We start from the raw sequence: 25794 nt of genomic DNA on the forward strand, positions 1-25794 counted from the left end.
TAAAATAAATTTTGAAAATTTTATATATTTTGGAATAATATTGATTAAAAAAACTTTTCAAAAACGTATTCCATTTTAATATTTATACGTCAACACCACTTAACATATAATTCAGAACCCCCCAAAACAAAAAATGGAGGAGCTTGTATTTTCGGTATTCGCGTTCTTGGAATTGTGGGTAATCTTCCAACATGGCGGCCACCCAGAAAGTGTTGGCGATCATTTTCGATCTAGATAACACGCTAATTGACACAAGAAACGCCGACACTTTTGCTTTTAAAGAGGTAATATATAACTTTGATAAATACAATAATGTTTTTTGCAGGATTCATTTGTAAATACACCTCCATTTGTCTATAAATAGCTTTTCAACTTTACGGACCTGACGAAGTCTGGAACGCAAAGTTCCATCAAAATAAAGTAAAACAAAAGAAAAGTATACGCGTATGATATGCACAACAAACATAACGTTGGGGGCGCTGTAAGGGAAGTACATTTACTGTTTATAAAATAAATTGGTGAAATTTAATTCTATTATATCACGACAATAGTCAATTTTAGAAGTATATGTTATCACACTTTTTTTAAACAATGTTGCTGAAGATGATAAAAAACAAATCAAGGGGGATTCAAGGGATTCAAGGTAGTAGTCGGCCTGGTTTGGAATGACAGCCTTGTTGATTGAGAATGAGAAATATTTAATAATAACTAAACAATTTTTTTTATTCCTGGTACCACGGTGCCGATTGACCCAACTCAGGAATCCAAAGCTTTGTTCACACATCACACTAGCTCCTCGTGCTCATATCCGGAATTTCAAGACTGCTGGGCTCAGAATTGTAAATTTTATCTTTGGGTTCAATTTCCAAGGGATTTTTTTTTTTTTTAAACAAAGTGAAAATTGATGTCTCTATTATGTATTAATTATTGTAATATTTTAAGGCAGGTACAGAACTATAAGAAGAAACTTTGATAGTTCCGATTAATTAAAAAAAATTGTATTGAAGTGAGCGATCTTTGCCTATTTAATTTTAGTAACAATAGCTGAAGCTTACTTTACGTGTCAATGTAAGCCGCCCGAAATATAAGCCACCGTATTTATCTCTTTTTTTCGAATACTAGGTGAAGAAAGTCCTGGTTTCACAGTTCCCTGATGTTGACGCTGATGATGTAGTCAGGGCATTTAGGAAGTATCTCGTTGAGGCAGAGAAAGATCCCAACGAAATCATACCTGTTGCAGAATGGCGCACTGAGCTGTGGCAGCGAGCGCTGAACAGTTGCCATCCAAAAGATGCTGCATACCTGCTCTACCGTACTTGGATGACAGGCCGCCTAGAGCACATGACCTTCAGCGAGGACGTGAAGAAATTGCTCGCCCGCTTATGCAAGGATTACAAGTTGCTCCTCATGACTAACGGACCATCTGGAATACAGAGAGAGAAGATGGCAAAGTGCGGAGCCGACAAGTACTTTGATGGCATCATAGTGAGTGGCGAGCAGCCTCATCCCAAGCCAGATATCTCCATCTTCGAGACGGCCTTTGAGATGCTATCAGCAACACCAGAGGAGTGTATCATGGTCGGCGACTGCCTCAGCACTGATATACAGGGAGGCCTTGATTCCGGTTGCCGGGCAACGGTGTGGATCGACCCTCAACGACAGAACAAAGAGATCTACTTTCCAAGTCCAACGTACAGTATTGCCTCAGTCCTAGACTTAGAGATGGTACTAGATGACATCAATGGTATCGCCTCCCTATCTCAGTAAATTTTTACAATCTATGCATGCAAAGTACATTTTATGTAGGTTGGTGATGTTTTCTCTACCCCGATCTCAAGCATTTAGATTTATTTATTATACCATGTAGTAAACTTTGATTTCCCAATGTATCTTTCACTTCGCAAACTGTTCTCCAAAATTGAGACAACTTGAAGGCAACCAACTGCACTGAATGAAAAAAAGGACTTTTCATTTTTACATTTCTCTAATCGTGTCTTTCTCCAAATAAGATTATGTGAAAAATTAAAAGTGTTTTTTTCTTTGTGTAGGTTGGAATTGGTTGCTTTCAAATTGGCTTGTATGGCATGGTGTTCGACCTTAAACAAAATTTAAATAGCAAAGACAAACTCAAACTTATCTATTTTTTACTTTTGTTTTCATTTGATCTGATTTTTTAGCATTGTGCGGTTTATTATGCATGACAGGTCACAAACCACTACACACGCAAGGGGGGGTTGTGGAATCTTGGGAGTTTCATTTTAGTGTCTTGTACATTAAGCAGACAATTGTGACCGTTTAATGACAGTTCATGAGTATGGACAAACCTCAGATACCATTGTTTCAGTTTATATTTAATTTGATCATGAATTGTTGACAAACAACAAATTAAAAAAATCCCCAAATGAAGTTTTTCAGTTGAGATCGGGGTGTAGATACTATTATCGGCAGAAAACTAGAGGCTTTGACAAGAACAGAACAAAGTAATGTGTTGGTAGAAAAACAAGTATTTTTTGAAAACATTATTTTTGTTGCTGTTGACCCACCTACATGTACTAACTATCTCAAGATATAAATTATCTCAATTATAAATTAATTATAGAACCTGGCTGTTGGTTAATGCATTTTCTTCAATTCAAATATTTCCAGAGAATGTTGCCCGACAAAATGTCTAAACGGGAAAAAAAGGCATTCCAACTTTCAGCCAGTTTAGCTAACGCAAATATTTACCAAAAAAATATGTGTGTGAGTTTGTGCAATGTGCTCGCAGTGCAAAAAGGAAATGTACAATACGATAAAATTGCACTGCCAGGAGAAATTACTTGTAAGGAAGAAGATGATGAAAAATCAAACAAATAATGACTGAAATTCTTTAAAAAATACTTAATAACAACGATATTTTTGTACAGAGTCTAATGAAATCTGAAGTATAAGTGTAACTGTGGTCTGGCAGGAAAAAAGTTATGCTTAGATGCTTGTACTGAAATCAATGACGTTTTTTAATTCCTCTCCCAATGAGTCAATACACTGTTCAGTGTTAAGTTTTGAATTGATCCATGGGACTTTTTGTTGTGCTAGTTTTTTTTGGGTTTTTTTTGTACACATATTTATTGCCTCTGACACTTTGTGTTTTGTATGTCCGTATGTTTTGGTTGTGTGTCCTACATGTTGAATATTCACGTGTTTAATTGATGACTTGCATAGTCACTGAAACTTCACACTTCGGTTGTGGAATGTATACCTTTTACACAAACTGTGAGAGCATAGTTTTGTGTTCATGGAGAGCCATGAGCCATGAAGATGTTTGAAGTTATGGTATTTTACATACTGTGTGATGCAGTATTGCCTGTATGTAGGTGCCTGATTTCTACAGTTAGGAAACTCTACATTGACATCAGTGTAAGAAATTGTTTGTGCTGAACAGTCAAGTATGTTGTCAGGTTGAATGTACATGTACATAGTATGCGCATTGTGCCTACGATGTTGGTACAAGTACAGCCTGTACAGACCAGTCCAAATAATTATATTGCACATTCCTGTACCTCTGATGTTTTCTGCCATTTTATCCTACATGTACATGGTATACTGTGATGTACATGTAGCACCTTTGGTCAAGGATGCACAGTACAATACATGTTCCATGCTGTGTGCTTTGATGCAAACAAACGAAACAGTGTGTTCTAAGACTGCACTATGTACATTTAGTACAGTGTAGTTGCTTGTATTCTAATTACGCTGTTCATGTTACAAACAAATGAACAATCGTCCATGACCTGTCCATGACCTGTCCTTCCTGTACAATTTGGAGGTTACATGACAGCCAGGCCAAATTTCATAAATTTGTTTGGCCGAAAATACTGATTTAATTAATTTGCTAAGCAAGTGAATTGATAGGGGAACCAGTCACAATGATTTTAACTTAATGGATTGTTGGATGGTAACCTGTTTTTGCGATGCAATGTTTTCATGTGCTAAGCAAGTTTTTGTGTTTTATGCAATTTGTGAAATTGGACACTGGTGTGTACTCAGTGTTCATGCTTGTCATGGTCTGCATGTATGTGTTGTACATGTGCATACATTTGTGATACACAGTGTTTTTTGTATTCATACATTTTACAGTGTAGAGTCGACTTATCCCTAATAAAAAAGTCAAACTAATATTTCAAAGAATATCTTGCCGCCATACAGACTACATACAAGCGCAGACAATCACAGACAATCTTAATCATCTACCAAATTTTAAAAAAGAGTTGTTTAATTTAGGGTATAAGCAAAATTGGACAATCCAAGTGCCTATGAAATTACAACTTATTTTCAGATCACAACACATAAAAAGCAGGTGTTGTTTGAACTATAATTATTGTTCCTGATCCATGAATGCTGATTAAAATGAAAACAACTGTTGATCAAGAACTAAAATCTCAAAAACAAATTTATGCAACGACAAAATCACTGAACTTAACAGTTGAAGTTGTGTCGTTTTGATGTTAACAAATATCATCTTTCTGTTGATATGCATTCTGAGATGTCTTTTTGAGTGTCTGCTTAAAGTGTAAAATTGTATGTGTTGGGTTTTTTTCGTGTTTTTTTTTCATCATGCTACTTTTCATTTGTTTTTTGTTAATGTATTTTTTTTCAGTGGGGGAAAATGGGTGGATTATTTACTGTGATATTCTAATTGCAATATAAGGGTCTTTGTTCCCATTTTAAACAGTACTTTGACACACAATTAAAATATCAGATTAACTGTCCACATTTTTCACAAAGAAGATATTACACAACTGGTTTAGTCGATCAAAAACAACAAAACCACCAGGCTTGTGCGTTCTTCATTTTACTGGCCCAATGCTAAAAGTACTGGCCTAGGCCCTGCAGTCTAGTGTTAATTTCTAGCCCTGATGTAAATGTGCCAGGCCTTGAAATTCATTCTTAAAGGGGAACAGCAATTTTCCTCTTGTAAGGGGCACTTATATTAAAACAATTTAAAATTGTAATGGAACTTTGCAATGGCATCACGGCTGTGGGTGCCTTGATGTACTGTGCTGTAAATTCAACCAGTGCATTTTTTTCGATGAAAATTTACATGAGACATATTTCCTTGTTGAGTTGTACATTACATAAAGGCTTTCATACTGTTAGTACATGTACTGGACTTAGTTCAGTGTTTGTCTGAATACCTAAACACTCTCGTAGGGTATGTACAAAACAAGCAAACTGCCTGGCATGTACGTAGCTTCTAAAGCAAGCAGATAAGTATGGCTTACTTCAGAAGATAGTGGTACAGGGGGCACAATTAAGTGTATTTTCATGGTAGTCAGCAGGGCTAGTAACCCATAATTTTTAGTAGCCCTGATGAGATTTTGGTGGCCCGAAAAACACAATATGTTTTTAGTTATGGCACAAATTTGGTCACCGAAAGTATTTCATTTTACAATTTCATCAGCACAGGTCATTATTGTTTGTGATGTTGATTTACTGGCTTTATTTTCCCACAAGCCTGCCAGGCTATCAAACTGGATAAATGAGTAGCCTGGCTGTAAATCTGGTAGTCCAGGGCTAGCGGGCTACTGGCAATTTCGACCCCTGTGGTAGGTCCCTGTTGGAAAGTTTACCATCCACCTATTTACGCAATCTTTCAATTGTTTGTTGTTTACATGTTTGTGTTGTTTTTGTTTTTTGAATGACAAGCCTAGGCTCTATAGAGTATTTATTTAGTAGGCTTGTTTAACTTGTTGAGTCCATGAATCATGGAGGAATTTGGGACCATAATATGAACATGGTACGATGTAGCAATACATTTATAGAAGGCATAATCAATTGCATGCCAATAAGTTTTTTTGTTTTGTTTTTCCACAGTTTGAAATGTGATTTTCTTTTCTATGGGACTTTGGATGGTTTTTTCAGAATTGTTTGATTTAAGAGAAATTAATGAATTTTTCAACAGGGTTTTATGTGTGAGCATTTTAAACATCTGAAATTGGTGCCTTTTTCAGCCTGTGCAATTCGGGTTCGATTTTCCATTCCAGTTTATCTTGTATTATTATTTGGGAGGGTTTTAATAGTAGTAAGTTTCCAACACAGTTGGACGATTTTGGGTCGCACTTTATCTACCTACTAGACTTGTGGACAAGTCGTTAAATGTCTGTCACGATGATAGTGTTCCGACTCTATTCCGAATCTCCCTGCAATTCCCGAAGTATTCTCGCGAGACTGCTGGCCCCTGCTCTCACAACTACGGTCCCATTAATGGGGAGTAGAAGTCAGCAACCAGCAGGTCTCGCAAGAGCAGTGATCTCGCAAGAGCACCGCCACAACTCGACTATATCACCGCGGCAGACCATTAATGACTTGTCCACAACTCTACTACCTTACTAGTTCACACATTATCAAATAATGATCTTTGTGAACTGAAAATGTGAAAAATGCGGCTCTGCACTGGTGGTGTATGTATGCTGCATTTACAATCAACAGTAGCTGTGTTATAAATACATCTACAGGGGTTTTGTCTGGTACACAGGTTCAAATAAAAAGTACATTTTTCCTGACCTTTTGCTCAACACATTCATAATATCTAAGACATTTGGAAAATGTCCATCTTTAAAGGTAGTGTCATAGATTGGTTTTTGTCAATGTAATGCTGATTTACAGGCAAAATAAAAAAATAAAAGATACAATACAAGTCACCTGTCATGCCTGCAAGAACTTTGAGTCCATCTTCAATAGTGATATGACAGCAACCACATCCCGCGCAGCATTTTCATATGGACACCAACCCTCAGAAATCTTAGAAAACAATTCATGTAGATTCAAATGTTTGGAGTGACAAATTTTCCAAACTTCATTACTTTGAAGGGAATCCTTTCTCAAAATAGTTTATGCTATCAACAGCTGCATTGCTTCTCATCAAGTAATTTTTATGGTAGTTAATTTTGGAGAGTTTATCAATCTATGACCCTACCTTTAAACCAAGAAAATGGTTTAAGGTTTTCAAACTATTAAAAAATAAACGTTTCTGTTATTCATCAGAGAATATTTCATCTCACAATGGCTACCCAGTACTACCTCCATTATATGCTATCATGAGGACTCTGTTGTATACAGGCACATTGTACAATGTGTTCATTACAATGTACTTCAACTGTAGGCATCACAGCCAACCAACTAAGTTTATTATTCTTTATGGTATTCACTTTAACCTCTTCATTTTGTGCCAAATTTAATCGCGGTCCATCCAGAACACATGGTGCAGTAAATACACCGACATTTCAGTCGAATAGATGGATTGCATTACGCTTCTTTGACCGCCACTTTTGATGTAAAACAAGGGAAAAGTGCACGCAGGTACGCGCTAGCATGACGTTCAGCCAATGATAGCTCTTCAAGCATGCATTATTCATCAAAGATGGCAGCCAATGACGTCTATTGCAATCAATCTATTATATATATACCATCTATTGATCCCTTTGCAAGACACGCCTACTCTCTTTCCTACCATTTTGGGAGTCAAAATCTACACAGAGGAGTTGACCGGCCCCAAAATGGTGGAAGTGGTTAACGCACATTTTTGCTTAATAGCATTCCGCGTCTGCAAGGGGTCACTACCTGAAGTGAGGAGTGTAATTTTGTTGTACATTGTGTACACGTACTCGTAGTTCAAAGAAATCTACATTAGTATAAATACAACATGTACATTAAGATGAAGGCCTAGCCTTAAAAGAAATTCTTTGTGATCTCTAAGAATGTAGGTTCTCTGTGCAATTTTGGATAGTGGAGATTCTCAAAGGAAAAATCAAACTAAAGTAATCTTAGAACTACGTGTAGATAAGAGTTCTAAAATGAAATGTTTGGAGACTGGTTTAAAAAAAAAAATTGTTGTTTTGTCCGGATGTACTTAAAACTGCTGAATAAATTATCTCAATTAAAAAATATTTAAAAAAGCTTTTCAGTACAGGCCTACTTCATAATCATTGGATGATGTTTTAAAGTCTCTTGAAAGTGACGGAAATCCTACTAAATTAAACTTTCTCATTTTCCATATGGGTAGGTTGTTTTTTGTACTGAGAGTAATTTTAAAACAGAAAACAATAAATCGGTCTTGTTGGGGCAGCAGTTCTCAAAGACCACAATTTACTGTGGTCTTTTTTTTCTTGAAATCGACCGATTTTTTAAAATGGAAATTAGGAGGAAACTTTCCTTAAAAATGAGTGAAAATAGACAATTCTATTTTGGAACTTTAAATGCTGACAAAAACAACATTCTCGACTAATGTCAATGATTGTGCAGTTTGTGTGCATAATACTTTTCAATTTCTTAACTTAAAAAAACCTAGTAACTTGCCTGATCTTTGAAATTTTGAGTTACTAAGTGCTATCTTTTCCTGATTTGTATCTAGGCTTTCAAAGTATAGTACATGTAGCAGTTTTCTCAAGGATAAGTACTTACAATACATGTAGGAAGTTTGTAATGCCTGATGTGTGTATCTTCTGCATTATTTGAGCGTAATAAGCATCTATGCACCAAGCAATATTTAGAAACCTGCCATTTTCCGGCTGTGTGCACTTAACTAGAACAGTACAAGTTTTATAGTATCATAGTGTATATTAACTATTTCCATTCTGCGCTATTTTTAAAAAAGTAATTCTTAGATGCTTTATCTGTGTACATTGGTATAGTATTTAGCATCGGATATAAACCTACATCGGTGCATTGGTCTTATTACACATTTATAGCTGTGTTTGAATTATTCAGTGTTTGAACTATATGAATTGTTGCCACATATTCTACAACTCTTAGCGATATTGCTCAGAGTGAACAAAATATTGTTAGCATTGTTAATGATCTAGCCTATATGTAATGCAGGTTGTAGAATGATAAAGGTCCAACACAGCAGTTAGCCCTTGAGTCTCAAAATATGGCAAATATATTCGAGCATTTAAGTATTTGTTGTGTATATTTATGGTTGAAAACAACTGCAAGGGTTTCTACCAATGAAAAACACAAATACTTAATTGCTTAATATTATGGTGCAGAAATCAAATTTTTGATTCAATTTTGATGCCTCTTCTGATGTTGTAGTCACACGCATACCTTTAAGCTTTAAAAGTCTTCACGGGGCACGTAGTTGCTCTGTTTTAAAACAGAAGTGTGGTCTACACCTTGCACGCATGCATGATAGACATTGTAATGTGCGTTATGTGGAAGCCAGTTCGTAAACCTCTGTGCCTTGTGACTATATTATTGTATATTAGTCGCATAAAAACAAGCACTTCCAACTAAATCAAAAAGTGTATATTATACAAGTGGTCTACATGAGCGTATTGCTGTGTTTATGAAGATATATATATATTGTTATTTAAAATGAGGACATATCTTGTATACAACAGGAGTTTTAATCAGTAGTTGATTTGAATAATGCACAAAGAAACCCAAACGACGCTACATTACTGTGTTCTGTAGCTGCTACTTTGTATTTAATGGTGTGTCAGTTTTTGAAACCTCCGATATCGCTTGTTATTTCTCAGCTTTTTTTTAGTGTAGGAAATTCTTGCCTTGTATTTAAAACACAATCATCTTGGTAAATTGTGCTGAACTTGGTGTATACTTATAATGCTGAAGTGGCTTGACTTATAAATGTGCCAAATCTTAAAAGTAGAAAGAAAAAAAGTATGTATTGGTTGATGTACCCTAAGATAAAGATTGCATACTTAGATTTAAAGTAATAATTAAAGTTGGTTTACTAATGTTTTTACAGCATGGGTTAATATTGATGTGAGCGCAAGTTTAGCGCAACTTTTGACACAACAAAAAGAGAGGTTTGCATCAAACATTCCCAGCAATGAAACTACAGAACTGGGTTGAATCCTTTGCCATGAATGTAGGACGTCAAATTCACCCTCTGCTTTGAATGTGAACTTGGCTCCATACAGATTGCATGTTGTAACTTTGACCAAAAACCCTTCGATTTGGATACACGTATTTATAACTTATTGGATTTTTTTGTTTTGTTTTTTGTGATGATAAATCTTAGCTCTATGCTTTATTTTTTATTTTCTACTATTTTCTATATGAGGGTCACATTTTGAATTTCTCAATTCATTTCATCACAGAAAATACAACTGCTTAAAGCCCGGTTCATACTTCCTGCGCATGCGAATGCAAAGTGAATTTGACGTGAATTTGACGTCACAACTATCCTTTCGCAGCGATATTCGCAGGAAGTATGAACCGGGCTTTAGTCTATTAATATTGATCATTATTTGATGTTCAATTATAACATCTTTTATGATAGAAGCTTAGGCAGTGTTTATTGCCTAAGGAACAGCTATTGCACAAAGAACAGCTATCTTCTAATGATGTGCCTCATTTGGCCTCAGTGAGGGCGCTTTTCTGAGAGTGTGACGTCATATGCAAGGGGTCTACACTGAACTGGCAAGCAGCACTTTTCTGAAAATGAATGTTTAGTAGTCACGGTTAGACACATGTGTTGTGTAGTAAAGTTTGAATACTTCTGCAAAGATATCTTCGCATATTATTGTCGTGTCGAACATAGCTTACATGTACTATATCATACTTCAAAATACATAAATAATGGATACTAAATGATACTCAATTCGCCCTGTAAACGATGTATGCAATACCAAAATGTGCTTTTGTGATTTTTTTTTTTTTTTGATTTTTTATTCTTACATTCCAACTGCCAAAGAAAAGAAAAAAACATGAAAAGTTCTGTGTATGCTGTGCATATTTAAAGTGTTTTCAATGTATAAATGGTGCTGGTTTGAAGGATTGTGCTGCTTTATAATAAGTTATATTAGAAGATATATAGAGGGTAGAATGGTTTGTAGAGTCTTGTGTTCTTGTCGTTATATTCAGGTGGGACCAAATGAGAGGATGAAGGTTGTACACTCATACATTGTTCGGTTACATTCTCAGCATTGAAGCTAAAATTTGTTGCACATAACCAGATAATAACAATGTGTCAATGCATGTATGCTCTTGGCCCAACTTTCATAAAGCTGTTCTCCTCAATACATTGCAAAGTGCAGAAATGAGGGACCAGCAAAAACAAACTGCTTGTAAAATTGTTTCCTGCTAATTTTTGCCCAGTAAATAAAACTGTTAAGCAATATTTTCTACTTACAAAACAGCTTTATGAAATTGGGCCACTGACTTCCTTAGATAGTTTACTTTGGGAAACTTTATGGAAAGTTTCATGTTCAAAATACTAGAAGATCTTTCTTTTCTTCTGGGAAAGACAATATCTTTGATGAAGTAAGGCCGTGTCTGAATTGGCGGGTATGGCTATGGCTGCGGCTAGGTTTCTGCTTCACCATGCATTAAGTGAAGGACATCCTTAGCAACACCATTAGCAAAAGCCGTAGCTGTAGTCGCCAGTTTCGGATACACCATTAATATCAAAGGGAGACGCGAGCGCCATCTTGATTTCAGGATATTGTTGAGATTTGAACAAAATGGTTGGCACTTCCAGGGCTTGGTATCAGAATGTGATTTGAACCTACACATGTATGTAGTTTCCTTATGTTGAGATGACAACTGATGGTTCCTGAAAACTGTCTTTCTTAGTATGTTATTGCTTTTCTAATGCTCCAAGAGCGCTAAATAAATTATTCCAACTTCTAAGGCATTTTTAACTCCTGGAGCCTCTTTTGAGCGATCGGAATCTAACACCATGGTAACCAAGCGGCTCTACGAAATTGGGCCATGAAGATGAATTATCACACACAAGCTTTTTTTTATAAAATGCATGTGTGCTAAAACTTTTCTGTACTTTGGCCCCCTGAATAAATTACTTGATTATCCAGAGCAAAAATCTGTTGAGAAAATTTCCCTTTTCTTTTCAGAACATTTAAAATAAGATGAGATCTTTAAAGAAGTAGCAGACCAAGTAACAATGAAATAAATATGTAGTTTACTTGTTTATTTATTGCCATACATGTACCTTCATAGTATCAACTCAATTCATTACTTCCATATTATGTCAAATTAACAATGAACAATTCATTATTCTATTAAAATGGAAATACTAAGCATGATACTTGGTCCTTGGGAAAAATAATAGGAACATTTTATATTGAGTACAGTGGTTGTACTGTGTACTTATGGTGTACGCCTTAATAAACTGTTCAGGCTATTTAATCACCATTGTTCTGATTTTTCCAAGGACAACCAAATCAGAAATCAGACTAAACTATGAAGAATATCATGCCTTAAATACATATTTGGTGTCAAGAGATATGTCCAAAATTTCAGTTACAGCATGGACCCTATATATTATGATTTCTCAAGTACATACATGTACAGTACAGTGGACCGTGTCAACTGAAGCTGGCTACATGTCTTTCCCACAGGTTTATCCATTTATGCTCAATTCTAATTTCTATAGGGCTGGACACTTTTGAAATTATTATCAGACCAAAGTTACTTTGTGCAACTCTGTTAAAAGATTCTTATTCTGTTTTTATTTTTATTTTGAAGTACATAGTAGTCCAAATTCTAGTGTAACTTTGTAGACTATTTAACAAATATTTACTGTAGAGTCAGTTTGCTGATTTTGGGGATTTTTTTAAATGTAAGAGCTGAATTGTTTATAATAACATGCAGAATTTCCATTTTAATTTATTCATTTTCCACTACGAGACAATTGTTTTGTGAAAAGGCTGCTATATTTTGCCACCTCCTCCCACCAAAGCAAGAAACACGATGCCTTTTTTGGAACAGCTAAAACATGATGGTGGCCTCTCATTGTTTTTAAAATTTCTTTTCTAGACAATGTACACAAAGTGACTTGCGTGAGAACAGTTTAAAAAAAGGTCGCTTAAGTAGAGTTTTCGTTTTTTGACGATGGATGGTTCTGCAACGGTATTATTATTAGTTCATCCAAACGTTGTCGGTTTCAGCACAACGCAGATTCATCCTGTCGTAGAAATTGAGGGACGACCGTCCTCAAAGCCAACACATGCGTAGATAAAGCCACATTTCATCATTACCGTCGCAGAACCATTCGTCGTCGACAAAAACTCCTTAATATACTCTCAATACACCCACCTTACCTGTAACATGATTTACTTGACAGTGCCTAGTTTCAGTGTGTAGGTTTCGCCTTGTATTCCAACCCTTTTAAATGAGAAGCAGGCAGGCCCAGCTAGATTGGCATTTTACCAAGAACTTATGCCAAATGCAAAATTTCCTTGCTTGCCTGCGATATAGACTTTCCCAATTATTGAATTGTCTGTATGGCAAATAGCATCATGAAAAAAAAAGCACAAAAATGACCAGACAACATTCTCATGTCCAAGGTGTCACAGGGCTTTTGTTGGGTTTACAGCCCCAAAACATGAAATGCTTTTGGTTAGACCAGAGCTAAATATTTAACCTTTCTTAGTATATTTTTTAGGGTAATGCTAACAATATTGAAGTTGAATGTTTTCTTGCCCTAAAATTCCACATTAAAATGAATGCAGTGGGGTTTTTGCATGAAGCTGTAGATAGAATCTTGGAAAAAAATGGAAATTCTGCTGTCGCTTTATTGTATGTTATTATTTTCAAGGTGTACATGACTTGCCAATGGACTATGCCTTTCTAGTGTGTGTGTGTGTGTGTGTTTTAGCCTTTCCAAACTCAATGCGGGTGACCCATATAAGGCCATGTGCTAATAATACTCGGTTATTTTGGTTCAGTTTTCCTTGATTTAATAAAGTTACTATGTATTCAGATGAATAACTGTGTATCTATGTCTCCCTCTTGTCTGTGGTCATTTATTTCCATAATAGACTCTCGGTGTTTAGCAGATACATTTTCAAACTTAAAATTTGTTTACAACTTTACCTTTTTCTAAAATAAATTTGAATTGACAAATGCAATTGTCTTGATGCAACCAGTATTTATGACTGAGTAATAATGAATCATGGCCTGGTGTGATTCCCTCCACCAACAGTGGTTTTATAAAACCCTGTACATAGATAGGGTGCTATACATTAAATAGAACCCTACAAACCAAAAATTAGAGTGCCTAAGCCGCATGATGGTGAACTTTGGCTTAAATGTGAAATGTTCACTAGACGTCACATAAAATAAAGGGTCTGTATACGTTTGGTAATGACTCTGAAAATTAATGGCAATAAACACTTACTTGGTAAGCAGCTTTGGATAGTAAAATACATTTTGAGGAACTGCGCTTATAGAAAAAGATTTTACTTTTTATCATGAGAAGCGTTACTACTGTAACGTTTCTCAGATTGTGTGTTCCAACTGCAGAGTCTTCTACCTGTGTGGACATAACTGCTCCAGAGTTTCAACAACATCTCAAAAATACTACCACCTTTTACAATGAAATGTTAACAGGGTAGTTTATGCTATATAACTATATCAAACCTGTGATCGTATATATTTTCAATTTTACCGGTGTCTGCACACCCTGTAAGGATAAGTTGTACTTAATAAGTTGTACTTAATAAGTTGTACTTGGGAGATTTATTTGCACAGAAACAATAGCCATTGAACCTGTTCCGATTAATGCACATTTAATGGCACTTTTGTTTTAAGAAAACTTTTCATGCTTGGATGTCAAATGGTCCCATGGAATGCTACATGGATTGAACCGTGTAGTGCTTAGTAGAACTGTGCTCTGTCTTTATCCCACAAGGCCCTGACTATAAGCTCAAAATCACTCCCGGTGAAACGCTCTACGAAAGACTGGACTATCCCTGCTGCTGTTGGTTCGTAATCACAAAGAACTACCTCACCATCTGTTGGATTTAAATCAAGACAAATCATGCAATTAGAAATCAAGAAAAACAATTGATTTATTTATTTCAATGTGAATCAGAGATGCCACCATTTGCATCTTGCAATCATAGAGGTTTTGTAAAACAATCGGGGGAGATTTTAGAACTACATCCAACATAATTATGAAAAAAAAATTCAAATTTCTTCATAAGAACATGGAAAGATTGTCCTTTTTTCAGGGAACTTTCTGCAGAATCAGGGAGAGATGGCATCTCTTCTGAATTCTCACTGATTGTTATTTCATGTACATGGTTGACGAAAACATGAACAGTGTATGCAGCTTTTTGGTTAGGGCTGGGGTCGCTGGGTTTGTGGGTCGTTGGTTCAAGTCCTGCTCCAGTTAATTTGTCTTTGTATAAAATTAAAAAAATTCTACCAATTTTATCTAGTACCTGTAAACCCTTCACCCCCTTGCCCATATTCCTAGATATTTACCTGCATCAGTTTTAGTGTTGACTTGAACAAACATCCGCCGAGGAAGCTTCCTTGACAAGACTACCTCTCTTAGAGACAAGAATTTCTCTTGTGTGTCGTCTTGAACGGCAGAGTATCCGTCATACATGGCCTTTGCACTTGGATAATCACCAGTTGCCTTGAATACCTAATACACAACAAATTCATAGAATGGTTTTCAATATTATGCTTATTTATAGGCAGAATTACACAGAAAGATACAATAAAGGTCACATGTAAAAGTTTCAGCTTAATACAGTGTCTACTGGATGGAAAAAAAACAGTAAAAAAATTCACAAGAAAGAAAAATCCATCCATGTTCAGCGAGGAGGTACCGACCTTAACTTTTTCAGAGAGTAAGCCACCAGGAACAGTTAGATTGTCATTTCGCTGGCTTGCCAGATTTTTCATTGGTCCGTATTTTGGGGTTTCCTTTTAACATATACTAGCATGGGACTATGAGATTTGAAGCAATATAGACTTTCATTGCTTTATACGTTCCAGTGGTGAGCAAGCAATCAACTAGCCAGCCGGACCAGTTGGCCGGAATTCTGACTGGTACTTGGGTGATTTTTTTTACTTGAATTTTGACAGCGGACCACTGTTAAGGGGGAATGCTGCATTGTATCTCACTAAACTATCCCAGATGTACTATCCCATATTATACATGTATGAACCCTTTCAAAGTAGGGTCATAGATTGGTACACACTCCAAATACCCAAACACATTAAAAAGGTACCACTAAACATTACAATTTTCCCTGAAAGTAAATGAAATATTGTTCGCTCCCCATACTGTAGCTCCACATACCTTGCAGGACAAAAATACTGAGCGCTTTGATAAGCCCCTAGTATAGACCTTTATCATGGTGCAGCCATCTTGATTATCTGGTGCAGCCATCTTGATTATCTCCTATTGATATCAATGTTACCAAACCGAGGCTGGAAGAACAAAAAAGCCTGGTTCCTATTTGCAAAATGCTTATTAGCATTCATTATTGTTATTCAAGACGAGGAACATGACCAAGATGGAGGCAGCATGAATAGGTCTATAGGGATGTGATAAAGCGCTTTATAAGAACCTAGTATTATTATTACCTGAAGCTTCCTGAGAAAGTTCTTGATCGCTTCTTTCCCTACTGTGTCTATCTTTCCTCTGTCTAACAGCACAGTCGCATCGGGGGAGCCGTCCTCACCGGTACTCTTTTGAATGGTAACCAGTCCATTGCCTGCCTCAAGTAAAACACGCAGGATGACGTAACGAGCCTGCATATGGGCCTAAATAGAGGATGAATACAAATAAATTTATCACATGAAAAATAAAAGTTTTGACTGAGACAACGCAGACGATTGCCTCCATGCACCCTGGTCATTGCCTTGGTGCCCTTGAAATGCACCATTTACACATTTCTTCTTAGGGTGCCCTTTACCCAGGAGAAAATGCCTTGGTGCCCTTGCCCTTTCAAAAACATAGCAAACATGTACATGCCTGAAGCTGTGCGGAACATAGAAATCTCTCCAGCATAGACAAAAACATTGCACAGCAAAAAACAGATTACCAGCTCAAAAGACACATGCAGTATAGTGTACATTGTTTGTAACTGGTTTCCAGTAAACTTTTCCTTCTCAAAAAAAAATGTTACATGGTACTTTTTGCTGAACAGCTTAATGAAATTGGGGTCCATTAATGACAACAAGCCCTCAATCCACTTACCTGTCTCCATGTCTTAGACTCTGGGGTGAAGAACTCTAAGGCCAGTAGACCTGCACGAACCATATTCAGCCAATTGATGTAAATGATGTCATCAGCTGCACTACCTTCATGACCAAAAATCCTGTAAGTAAAGCATGCAATATTAGTTAATGCAGGTGTGGAACCGAAAAAGGCAGCTATATACCTTACGGTGAAGCCATCTTGAATTTCTCCCATTGATATTAATGTCACCAAACTGAGGCTGGAAGAACAAAATAGTCTGGTTCCTATTTTCAACATGATTATTAGCTTTCATTGTTGTTATCCGATACAAGGAACATGACCAGGATGGAGGCAGCATGATAAAGATCTATAGACACTACCTATGCAAAAAATAGCAATGTCCTATTAACAAATGTAATATCGTTTGAAGGTGGACATTTGCTATTTGCTACCAAATTTTAGCTCCTTGAACCTAGTTCCCTCAGCTTCGAAGGTTTTTAGGCAAATTTCTGTTTGAGCAAACTCCTGAAAACTTGGTGAACTCATATTTAAACTTACTGGAGTACATTCTTGTTGAGGCACAGATATAAACCAACACACTCTGCTCTGCATTCTTCATATGACGAAGCTATGATCGGGAATTTACTGTCATAGTTGTCATTTGCTTCATACCAGCTCTGGATCTAAGAAATTCAAGGATTAAATTGTAAAGGGATTATTATATTATTGGTTTTCCGAGGTAACAATCTTCTTTCATGATACACAATAACAACCTGTGACAATCTCGTTAAATGAGAAAAGAAGAAGGCAAAGACTAAGTGTTATTAGACATTTCCTTCTTGGATGATCAGCCGTCGATTTCACCAAACTCTTCCTAACTTAGGATTAATTTTAGGACTTAAGACGAGTTCAGTTCCGTATTCGAAGACGTTTGGACGCATAAAACCCATCCTAAGTTAGGACAGGTTACTCGTCCTAACTCGAGATAGGATTAATCCTAGCGTTTCGTGAAATCGGCTGCTGGCCATAGGGTTGAATGGTCTGAAGGCGCCTTATCCACAGTTTCTCCCTTTTTGGACGAACAGTCCCTGGTTACCCTAGTGCCTCAACGCCCTGTTTATGATGTGGAGTGATTATGAAGATTAAGGTGATGCTCTACAGGTGTAGCAGTTTGCAACAGCTAACTCCTATTTCTCACTTTATCAATGACATTGTTTCTATAATTTGGTTTTAGTTTGAGTTAAACCTGACCAACCTTCTCTCCTGTTTCAGTGTGTTTGACGTTCTCAATGTCAAAATTGAAGTTCTGCTTTTCATCTTTGATGAAGAGTTTTCCGCTTCCATGACCCAACAGTTCATGAAGTCCGACTTGTACCTCAAAGGACGGGGCTTTGAGAGTGCTGTACAGCTCCTAAAGATAAAAAGACAGATCAGTAACAATGATGCATGAGTAGACGTATTTACAATATTGGTCCACATGAATCTGAGCGCATTTGTTAATTGTATTTTCACAAGAATTACAACCAAAAACCTTATCTTCAAAGTTTTTATAAATTATTTTGTAGATTTTAAGTGAGGAACTGAGCAGTAATATGGGTTTAAAATGTCTTTAAACACCTACCTTGTCAGCATCAGTCAGGAATGTAACCTTCTGGTCTTTAGTATGTGCAGATAAGACGTTACCGAGAGACACATTCTTAAAACCCTCATCTTGACGTATATCGTCATCTAGTCATGGAAACAAGAAAAGAAAAACACAGTTCCTATTTAGTCACATCATTATTAGAACCTTTCTTAGTTAGTGTTTCGGATGGTTTCAGGCTGCCATGCCATGTAGAAGCTCAGGTTGGGACCAGGTTTGGCTCAGTGGTTTCTGTCCCTACCCTTCACCTCTGTGGACCCAGTTCGATTCCCACCTCAGACCAGAGCCTTGCATGTGGATTGGGTTTTTCAGTCCCTACCTGAAAGAGTGAAATAGAACTCGTACTCACAGTTTGGAATGTTGATGCCTGCTGGTATGCCGCTAGATGCATAGCTCAGGATATCAAGTGAGGTGAAGTCCGGTTTAAGAAAGACGTCTTTCTCATAGGCCTTGGGCCATGGTAGTAAGGGTAGAAAGTTCTCTGCATTCTCGACTAGATTGCCAAACTTTGCACTCATCTCCTTGTTGACCATTGACACAAAACCTGAAGGTCAAACAAAGTTGCATTACCGTAGTCTTACTACAAGGGATGCACTGCCTTCGAATTGGGTGCTTTGTGCAATAAAAAAGCGCTTGGTATAAAATGAATACGGTTGGAAAAATATTTTAAAGGCAGTGGACACTATTGGTAATTGTCAAAGACCAGTCTCCTCACTTGGTGTATCTCAACATATGCATAAAATAAAAAATCTGTGAAAATTTGAGCTCAATCGGTCATCGAAGTTGCGAGATAATAATGAAAGAAAAAACACCCTTGTCACACGAAGTTGTGTGCTTTCTGATGCTTGATTTCGAGACCTCAAATTCTAAACTTGAGGTCCTGATATCAATTTTGTGGAAAAGTTCTTCTTTCTCGAAAACTACGTCACTTCAGAGGGAGCCGTTTCTCACAATGTTTTATACTATCAACCTCTCCCCATTACTCGTAATCAAGAAAGGTTTTATGACGATAATTATTTTGAGTAATTACCAATAGTGTCCACTACCTTTAAAAGTAGAATATAATGATCCACACAAATATACCTCAAAATTGTGTGTTTTTCTTTTTGAACTAACACAGTTCATGAACTAACACAGTCCGCAATTTGGTAGAACCAAATTTCCAACACCACGGATGGCGTGTTGGTTCACAAGTTAATAATGTTCAGAATTAATTTGACAACTAAAATAATAATCATCATAATAATTATTGAAATATTAGGTTACCTTCCCATTCTCCACGCACACCAAAGGGATCTCTATACGTCTCAATGAAGCCAATGTAGCTGCAATTCAAATGAACGGATAACATCAGTACAACGTAGGGTTTGACTTAACACTTTAAGTGCATAAAATCTTTTTTATTGATTACACATCCAAAAGCACAATTAGCGCAAGTAACAGGATGAATAGGAAACGAGAAGAGGTATTCAGTTAAGATGTGGGAGCGAAACCCAAACAGCACCCTGCACTATAATGACAACACTTTAGCTTAAAATACCTAGCTGTCAGACAAACATGCCACACCACCTACGCTATCACTGCGTCATCAACACGCTAAACTGCAGCAGTAGTTAGTCGCAGGTAAACATACAATTTAGACGTTAGACGTATGTGCGCGTTAGTGAAATTTGACACTTTCTTCTGACATCTGGGTACTTAGCTTCTATTTTTAGCATTAGTGCGGAATGAGAAAAACACTGATAAGCACCTTAACCAAAAGCCTCAAGTGGACTCGGCATTTTCACATGAACAAATTTAAAACATTGAAAAGTTATAAGCCAATAGGTATAAATGAACAAAATTTCTTACTGTTCTACGATTGGTCCCTTGTCTTTAATCCAGCTCCTAGACCCATCCATGTGATCTTGTAGTGACCCCGTGGTGAAGCTACGTGCGTATAACTCAAGCATCTTCTTTTCATGATCATTGGCCCCAAACTCCTGCAACCAAACACAACAGAAATGTTACACATTAAAATTACAGTAAGACAATGAAATCCTTATAGACCCTTGCATGTGACGCCACACTCCAAAAGCGTCCTCATTGATTCCAAAAAGTGCCCTCACTGAGGCCAAAAAGTGCCCTCACTGAGGCCAAAAAGTGCCCTCACCGAGGCCAAAAAGTGCCCTCACTGAGGCCAAAGGAGGCAAATCATGCCAATGGCCAAGAGCTTTTCTCTGTACGTACTAACAGGTGCGTGACCTCAGCTTCCCTATAGCGTTTCGCATTATGCAAGGGGCCTATTGGAAAGTACGCATTACAAGATAATGTACAACAAACAAAACAATCAACTTAAATACTACTGTACAATGCAAAATAAAAACAACACCACCCAATCACTCTTACAGTCCTACCCTTCCACCCTCCCCAAACCTTCCTTGCTGCTGAAAGGTGCACTTCAATTTGAATTTTTTTTTTTTCAGTTTAATGGAAACTTGTTATGGGCACCAAAATGAATACCAGGGCAACAAAGGCCATGGCATATGTCGCCTCTGTGAAACTCCCAGCCTGTATAAAAAATTAAAAAACATTATAAAACAAGATTTGTTGCATTAATTTATCATAGGAACCCCTTCTGTTTCTGTTAATAAATGCCGTCTTAGTCTGAACAATGGTTAATAATTCTACTATGCTTACCTTTGCTTTGAGTAGATTATCAGACACTAGCTTCATCAATTTTGAATAGTCACCCCTGGTCACGTTTACCGTGAGATCCTCAAAGGTATAAGCTCCAAGCTTCAAGCTATCACCATCTTCTGCACCTGAAATATCAATTATGATAAGCCTTCAACAAAAAACTTTGCTAGGGTCAAGGCGTCACGCCTTTAACCATGTTTTGCAAGAGTAGATTACAGCTAAAACTTGGTGTGATCCCTGACTATACGGCAGTTTACAGGTTGAATAGCTTCCGACTGGCAACCCCAAACAGAGATATTGACAAAATAGGGAAGGGAGACCGCCAACATAGGGCCATATGATAGCTCTGTTGAAGAGGGCCGGTACGTTAATCCGGAAGTCACAGGTTCAACACCCGCTCTAGCTGATTCTTCTTTGTTCAACCCAAACTAAAAAATACAATCATTAGTGTTGATTATGGAAAACTTACCAGTTTGAGATGATGCAAGACGTACTTCATATACAACCTTGCCGTCACCATCTTGGGTCTTGAAGAGACGAGTATTGTATGCATCAATGTTCTATGGGATGAGGACCAGAACAAAGATTTGTGATGACCAAAGCAAAGCATACAATTCTAGAAATAGTCTTCTGGTGGGACATAATTTACAGTTCAAGTCAAGTTTATTAAAACTCTCTTTAAAACTTCCTTATTGTGACTCGGGAGCAGCTTCAGTTACCGTAGTGTTTCATGGATTAGCTTTAAAAAGAACAAATTGCCGAGAGTATTTATAAGCAAATGAACATAGTATCACTGAATCTAGATTGTTTCTACAACAAAATTATTCACTCTTGTCCAAGATTACAGGCATGGAATTTCATACTTAAGAGGGACCAATGCCTTTTTTTTCATTTTTCAAAGGGCACTTCTATTGGAAAACCTTAGTCTATGGGAAACTTGGAGGCAATGCATTTCATGTAATCCAATGCCCGTCAGAGGTTGTCAACTACAACATTAAGTTGTTAATAAAACTATACTAGTATTTGAATGAAAACAAAATTCTGCCTTACCTTCTCTACCATAAACCTCTTAGCAAACTCAGCATCTGCCATAGTACAGTTACCTGAAAAGTAGGTTGTAATTCCCTACAAACACCAAACAATGAACAAAATTATTATTTACAATAAATATTTACAATAGTACTGACTATCCCAAAAAAACAAAAAAACAAAATGGCCAGGTGTGGTTTTTATTTTATAGGTTTATTAATTAGTGATCATAATAGTGTAGCATAATGGTGTCTGTTGATGTCAAATAAACAAACTGGGAGAAGATTGTCAATAATGATTTTCTGGAAAACGAAGTAGCCAGTGAATTACAGAATGGAAAGGAATACAAGTTGATCCGTGAATGATTTCCCTTGTATAGCGGAGCAAAATGCTACTCAAAATGCTACTCAAAATGCTATGCAAAATGTATCAATTGCTACTCAAAAATCATCAGTTGCTACTCAATATTAGCATCCAGTTTGCACACAATAAGTTCAGTCAAATTATTTTGCTATGTTGATACCAACTTACCAGCTTAGTACTCAAAAACTGTTTAGTATTATTTTTAAGAAAGCTTTGGGCAAATCAACTTTTGTTCCACTGATACAAAAAAAAACTGAATTAATAGCAAACTTACATCAACTCCGAGTCCCAACTGCTGCTCCTTCTTCGAAAGTGAGTAGATGGCATCTCCACATAGTGAGATCAGCTCCTCAAGAGATGAAGAGTCTGATGTATAGGCTGCACTGGCCTTCACTAGAGAAACTAACTTGTCCTGTTTATACAGCCAATATTAACAATGATTACAAGTCAACAAATTTGCCAGTTTGATAAAACAGTTTTAATCAGTGGCTATTGTAATATTAATTTAATACAATTGCAAATTCCTTTGAGAAATACTTCCATATGGAGTTGAAATGTTGTTAAAATTGGGAAAATATAACTTGTTTATGAATGAAGTCCCATACATATTTCCTTTTAAATAAATGAGTTTTGCCTTGTCTTTTCAGTGACAACTCAGTGTTACCATGGAGTTTTTTTCACTGGTTTGTATAGACCACGTGAACTTCTTTTTACAATAAGTGTGACCTCGTACATATTCTTTGAATATTCTGGCAGGCAAGATACTACACTGGTCCTATGGGAAAGTTGACATTTTGTGTAACAATTTCCACATAAAACCGAGAGTTATTAAAGTAAAAGCTGGACAAGTTTTGAGATGCACCCCCTTTCATCATAACAAAAGTTGATAAGAATTAGTCAGTGCCATCTCCATAAAAATATAAGATTTTATGTTTTCTTCCATTGAGCTGTGTACAAATCGTGACTGCAGGAAGTCCAGGCTCTGTGGCTCTTTTGTAAACATGTGATGTCACAGGTCACATCATCTATAGTATAAAGCTTCTATTTCTACTAAGATTTCCCATATACGGGACTTGAACTTGAAGCCGTTGATGCAGACAGAGTTTTCACAATGTACAACTTTGAGAAACACTGAGCTAGCCAGTGGGACTACTTGGTCAGCATTTTGATAAGCCACTTAAACAGAAAAGTCTATGATGCCATCAAAATGTTTACCTTTGATAAATCAGGAATGAACTTTGTGTCACCAAACGACTTGTAGTTTCCAAGGTTTGCAAAGAAGGCGGCTGCATAGGTCAAAAATGCCTAAATAAGAAAGAAAGATTACATCACAGATTAAATTGCAAAGTGATAAGTAAATGATAAACTTAATTTCAGAAAAATCACTGATTACCAGTACCAAACCATTGTTGTGTTTTGTTCTGTTTTACTTTGATATTACTTGCTGGGTCCTCTTAAATTTGTGATCAAAACTTGATTTTATAGTGCAGCCTACATACATAAGTAGGCTTAATCTTTTTATAGAAGGTATGGTCAGTGCCTTGTCTTGGTATTACCCCTAGGACCACCAGTGTAAAAATATATAAAGTTGAGGTTACGTTATTAGCCCAACTGTTTGGGCCGAGTGTTAAAGGCAGTGGACGCTATTGGTAATTACTCAAACCTCACTTGGTAATGGGGAATTGTTGATAGTATAAAAATATTGTGAGAAATGGCTCCCTCTCAAGTAACAAAGTTTTTGAGAAAGTAATTTTCCACAAATTTGATTTCAAGACCTCAGATTTAGATTTTGAGGTCTCGAAATCAAGCATCTGAAAGCATACAACTTCGTGTGACAAAAGTCAAGGGTGTTTTTCTTTCATTAGGCCTATTATCTCGCAACTTCCACAACAAATTGAGCTCAAATTTTCACAGGTTTGTTATTTTATGCATGTTGAGATACACCAAGTGAAAAGACTGGTCTTTGACAGTTACCAATAATTGTCCAGTGTCTTTAATATGGCTATATTTTAACATCAGTCTTTTCTCTAGGGAGAAAATAAATAGAAAAGTTTCCATATAGCTGCCACCACTTTTTCCTTCATTATGAGATATATATATATATATATCTAATTTACTTAGTTATGAGATATTCCTTTTTGTATTAAAAATGAGTGAACAAGTTTGTGCCAGGATACAAAAACTTTCCCAAAAAATACATTTGCTGTACGGTTGCAGTAATCATAACATTTCCATCCTTCCATCAGTCTGCGATCGCCAGGAAGGATTCGAAAGAAGGTTATGATTAAATCGCAATTACTAGTACTACTCTACGCATCTGCGATAATTGTAACCCTCCATCCTTCTCCCGACGTTGGGGAGATAGAGAGTTTCGATCATCGCAACTACTTTTAATTGTATAAAAAATAATATTATAAATAAATAATACTGAACAGAACAGACATGTTAACAATTTTTTTAAAAAGAGAGTACAGCGCCAAAAAGTTACTGTTTTACTTGGTCTATCATCTTTGCATTTACCTGAAACTCATCATCAGTCAAGCCAGCTTTTAATGCCTTCTCCTTCAAGACCGTAACATCCTCTGCCTTGAACAGTTTCTGCAAGAGGAGGAAGATGAGGGGAGCTTCCGGGGATGTCTGGAAGAGACAAATCAGCCCTCCACACCAAGATGCCTTGGCCAAATAATGGGCGTACTTCTTCTCCTTGGAGGTGAGCGCCTGGAAGGCTTTCTTACACTCCAGGGTCACAATGGGTACATCGTTTGGGATGAGGAATTGGGACAAGTCAGTGGGTTGGGTGGTTGCCATGGTAACTTTATGCCGGCGGCTTTTGGAGATGGTTTGTGATGAGGAAACGAGAGAAAATGATGATGATGAGTGACTAACAAGCCGAAATGGGAAATTATGCCGGGCAAGGAAACGATGTGATCGTAGGATGATTGTGGTCGCAGTAGCTCCAAGTGCCAATCCACTTCGTAGCCCCATACGCAATAGGGTCAATCCACTTCAAACTAGCCTTTTTTGCCTGCAATCCAATCCAATCTGTGTGCCCGGCCGTGGTATTCAACCCGCTTCGATCTTGATCGCAAAACAAGAGAATGTGTTTTGTATTACACATGTTACACACGTT

At 36.9% G+C, this 25794-nt stretch overlaps 2 protein-coding genes across 2 annotated transcripts; one reads left to right on the forward strand and one right to left on the reverse strand.

Annotated features, from left to right (window-relative positions):
• The first annotated feature begins 191 nt into the window (after positions 1 to 191).
• Positions 192 to 10508, forward strand: LOC139948554 (N-acylneuraminate-9-phosphatase-like). Its single transcript, XM_071946734.1, has 2 exons — positions 192 to 284; positions 1123 to 10508. The coding sequence occupies exons 1-2, from the start codon at positions 192 to 194 to the stop codon at positions 1765 to 1767; spliced, it is 738 nt and encodes a 245-aa protein (XP_071802835.1). The 3' UTR covers positions 1768 to 10508.
• Positions 10509 to 12769: 2261 nt separating this feature from the next.
• Positions 12770 to 25749, reverse strand: LOC139948543 (dipeptidyl peptidase 3-like). Its single transcript, XM_071946730.1, has 16 exons — positions 25185 to 25749; positions 23880 to 23969; positions 22939 to 23076; positions 22323 to 22397; positions 21742 to 21832; positions 21273 to 21397; positions 20445 to 20575; positions 19860 to 19918; positions 18943 to 19137; positions 18573 to 18679; positions 18207 to 18362; positions 17510 to 17634; positions 16970 to 17090; positions 16354 to 16533; positions 15238 to 15403; positions 12770 to 14762 (listed from the first exon to the last, which is right to left on the reverse strand). The coding sequence occupies exons 1-16, from the start codon at positions 25647 to 25649 to the stop codon at positions 14626 to 14628; spliced, it is 2361 nt and encodes a 786-aa protein (XP_071802831.1). The 5' UTR covers positions 25650 to 25749; the 3' UTR covers positions 12770 to 14625.
• Between the last annotated feature and the right edge of the window lie 45 nt (positions 25750 to 25794).

Source organism: Asterias amurensis, chromosome 1 (assembly GCF_032118995.1).
Source record: "Asterias amurensis chromosome 1, ASM3211899v1".
In the NCBI taxonomy this organism is placed as follows: Eukaryota; Metazoa; Echinodermata; class Asteroidea; order Forcipulatida; family Asteriidae; genus Asterias; species Asterias amurensis.

Excerpts from the sequence above, each read along its gene's own strand:
- LOC139948543 (XM_071946730.1), bottom strand. The coding sequence starts at position 25,649 with ATGGGGCTACGAAGTGGATTGGCACTTGGAGCTACTGCGACCACAATC. Across the intron at positions 23,077-23,879 it reads TCATTCCTGATTTATCAAAG|GACAAGTTAGTTTCTCTAGT; the intron begins GTAAACATTTTG and ends CTGTATAAACAG. Across the intron at positions 18,363-18,572 it reads TCCTGACTGATGCTGACAAG|GAGCTGTACAGCACTCTCAA; the intron begins GTAGGTGTTTAA and ends TTTTATCTTTAG.
- LOC139948554 (XM_071946734.1), top strand. The coding sequence starts at position 192 with ATGGCGGCCACCCAGAAAGTGTTGGCGATCATTTTCGATCTAGATAAC. Across the intron at positions 285-1,122 it reads ACACTTTTGCTTTTAAAGAG|GTGAAGAAAGTCCTGGTTTC; the intron begins GTAATATATAAC and ends TTCGAATACTAG.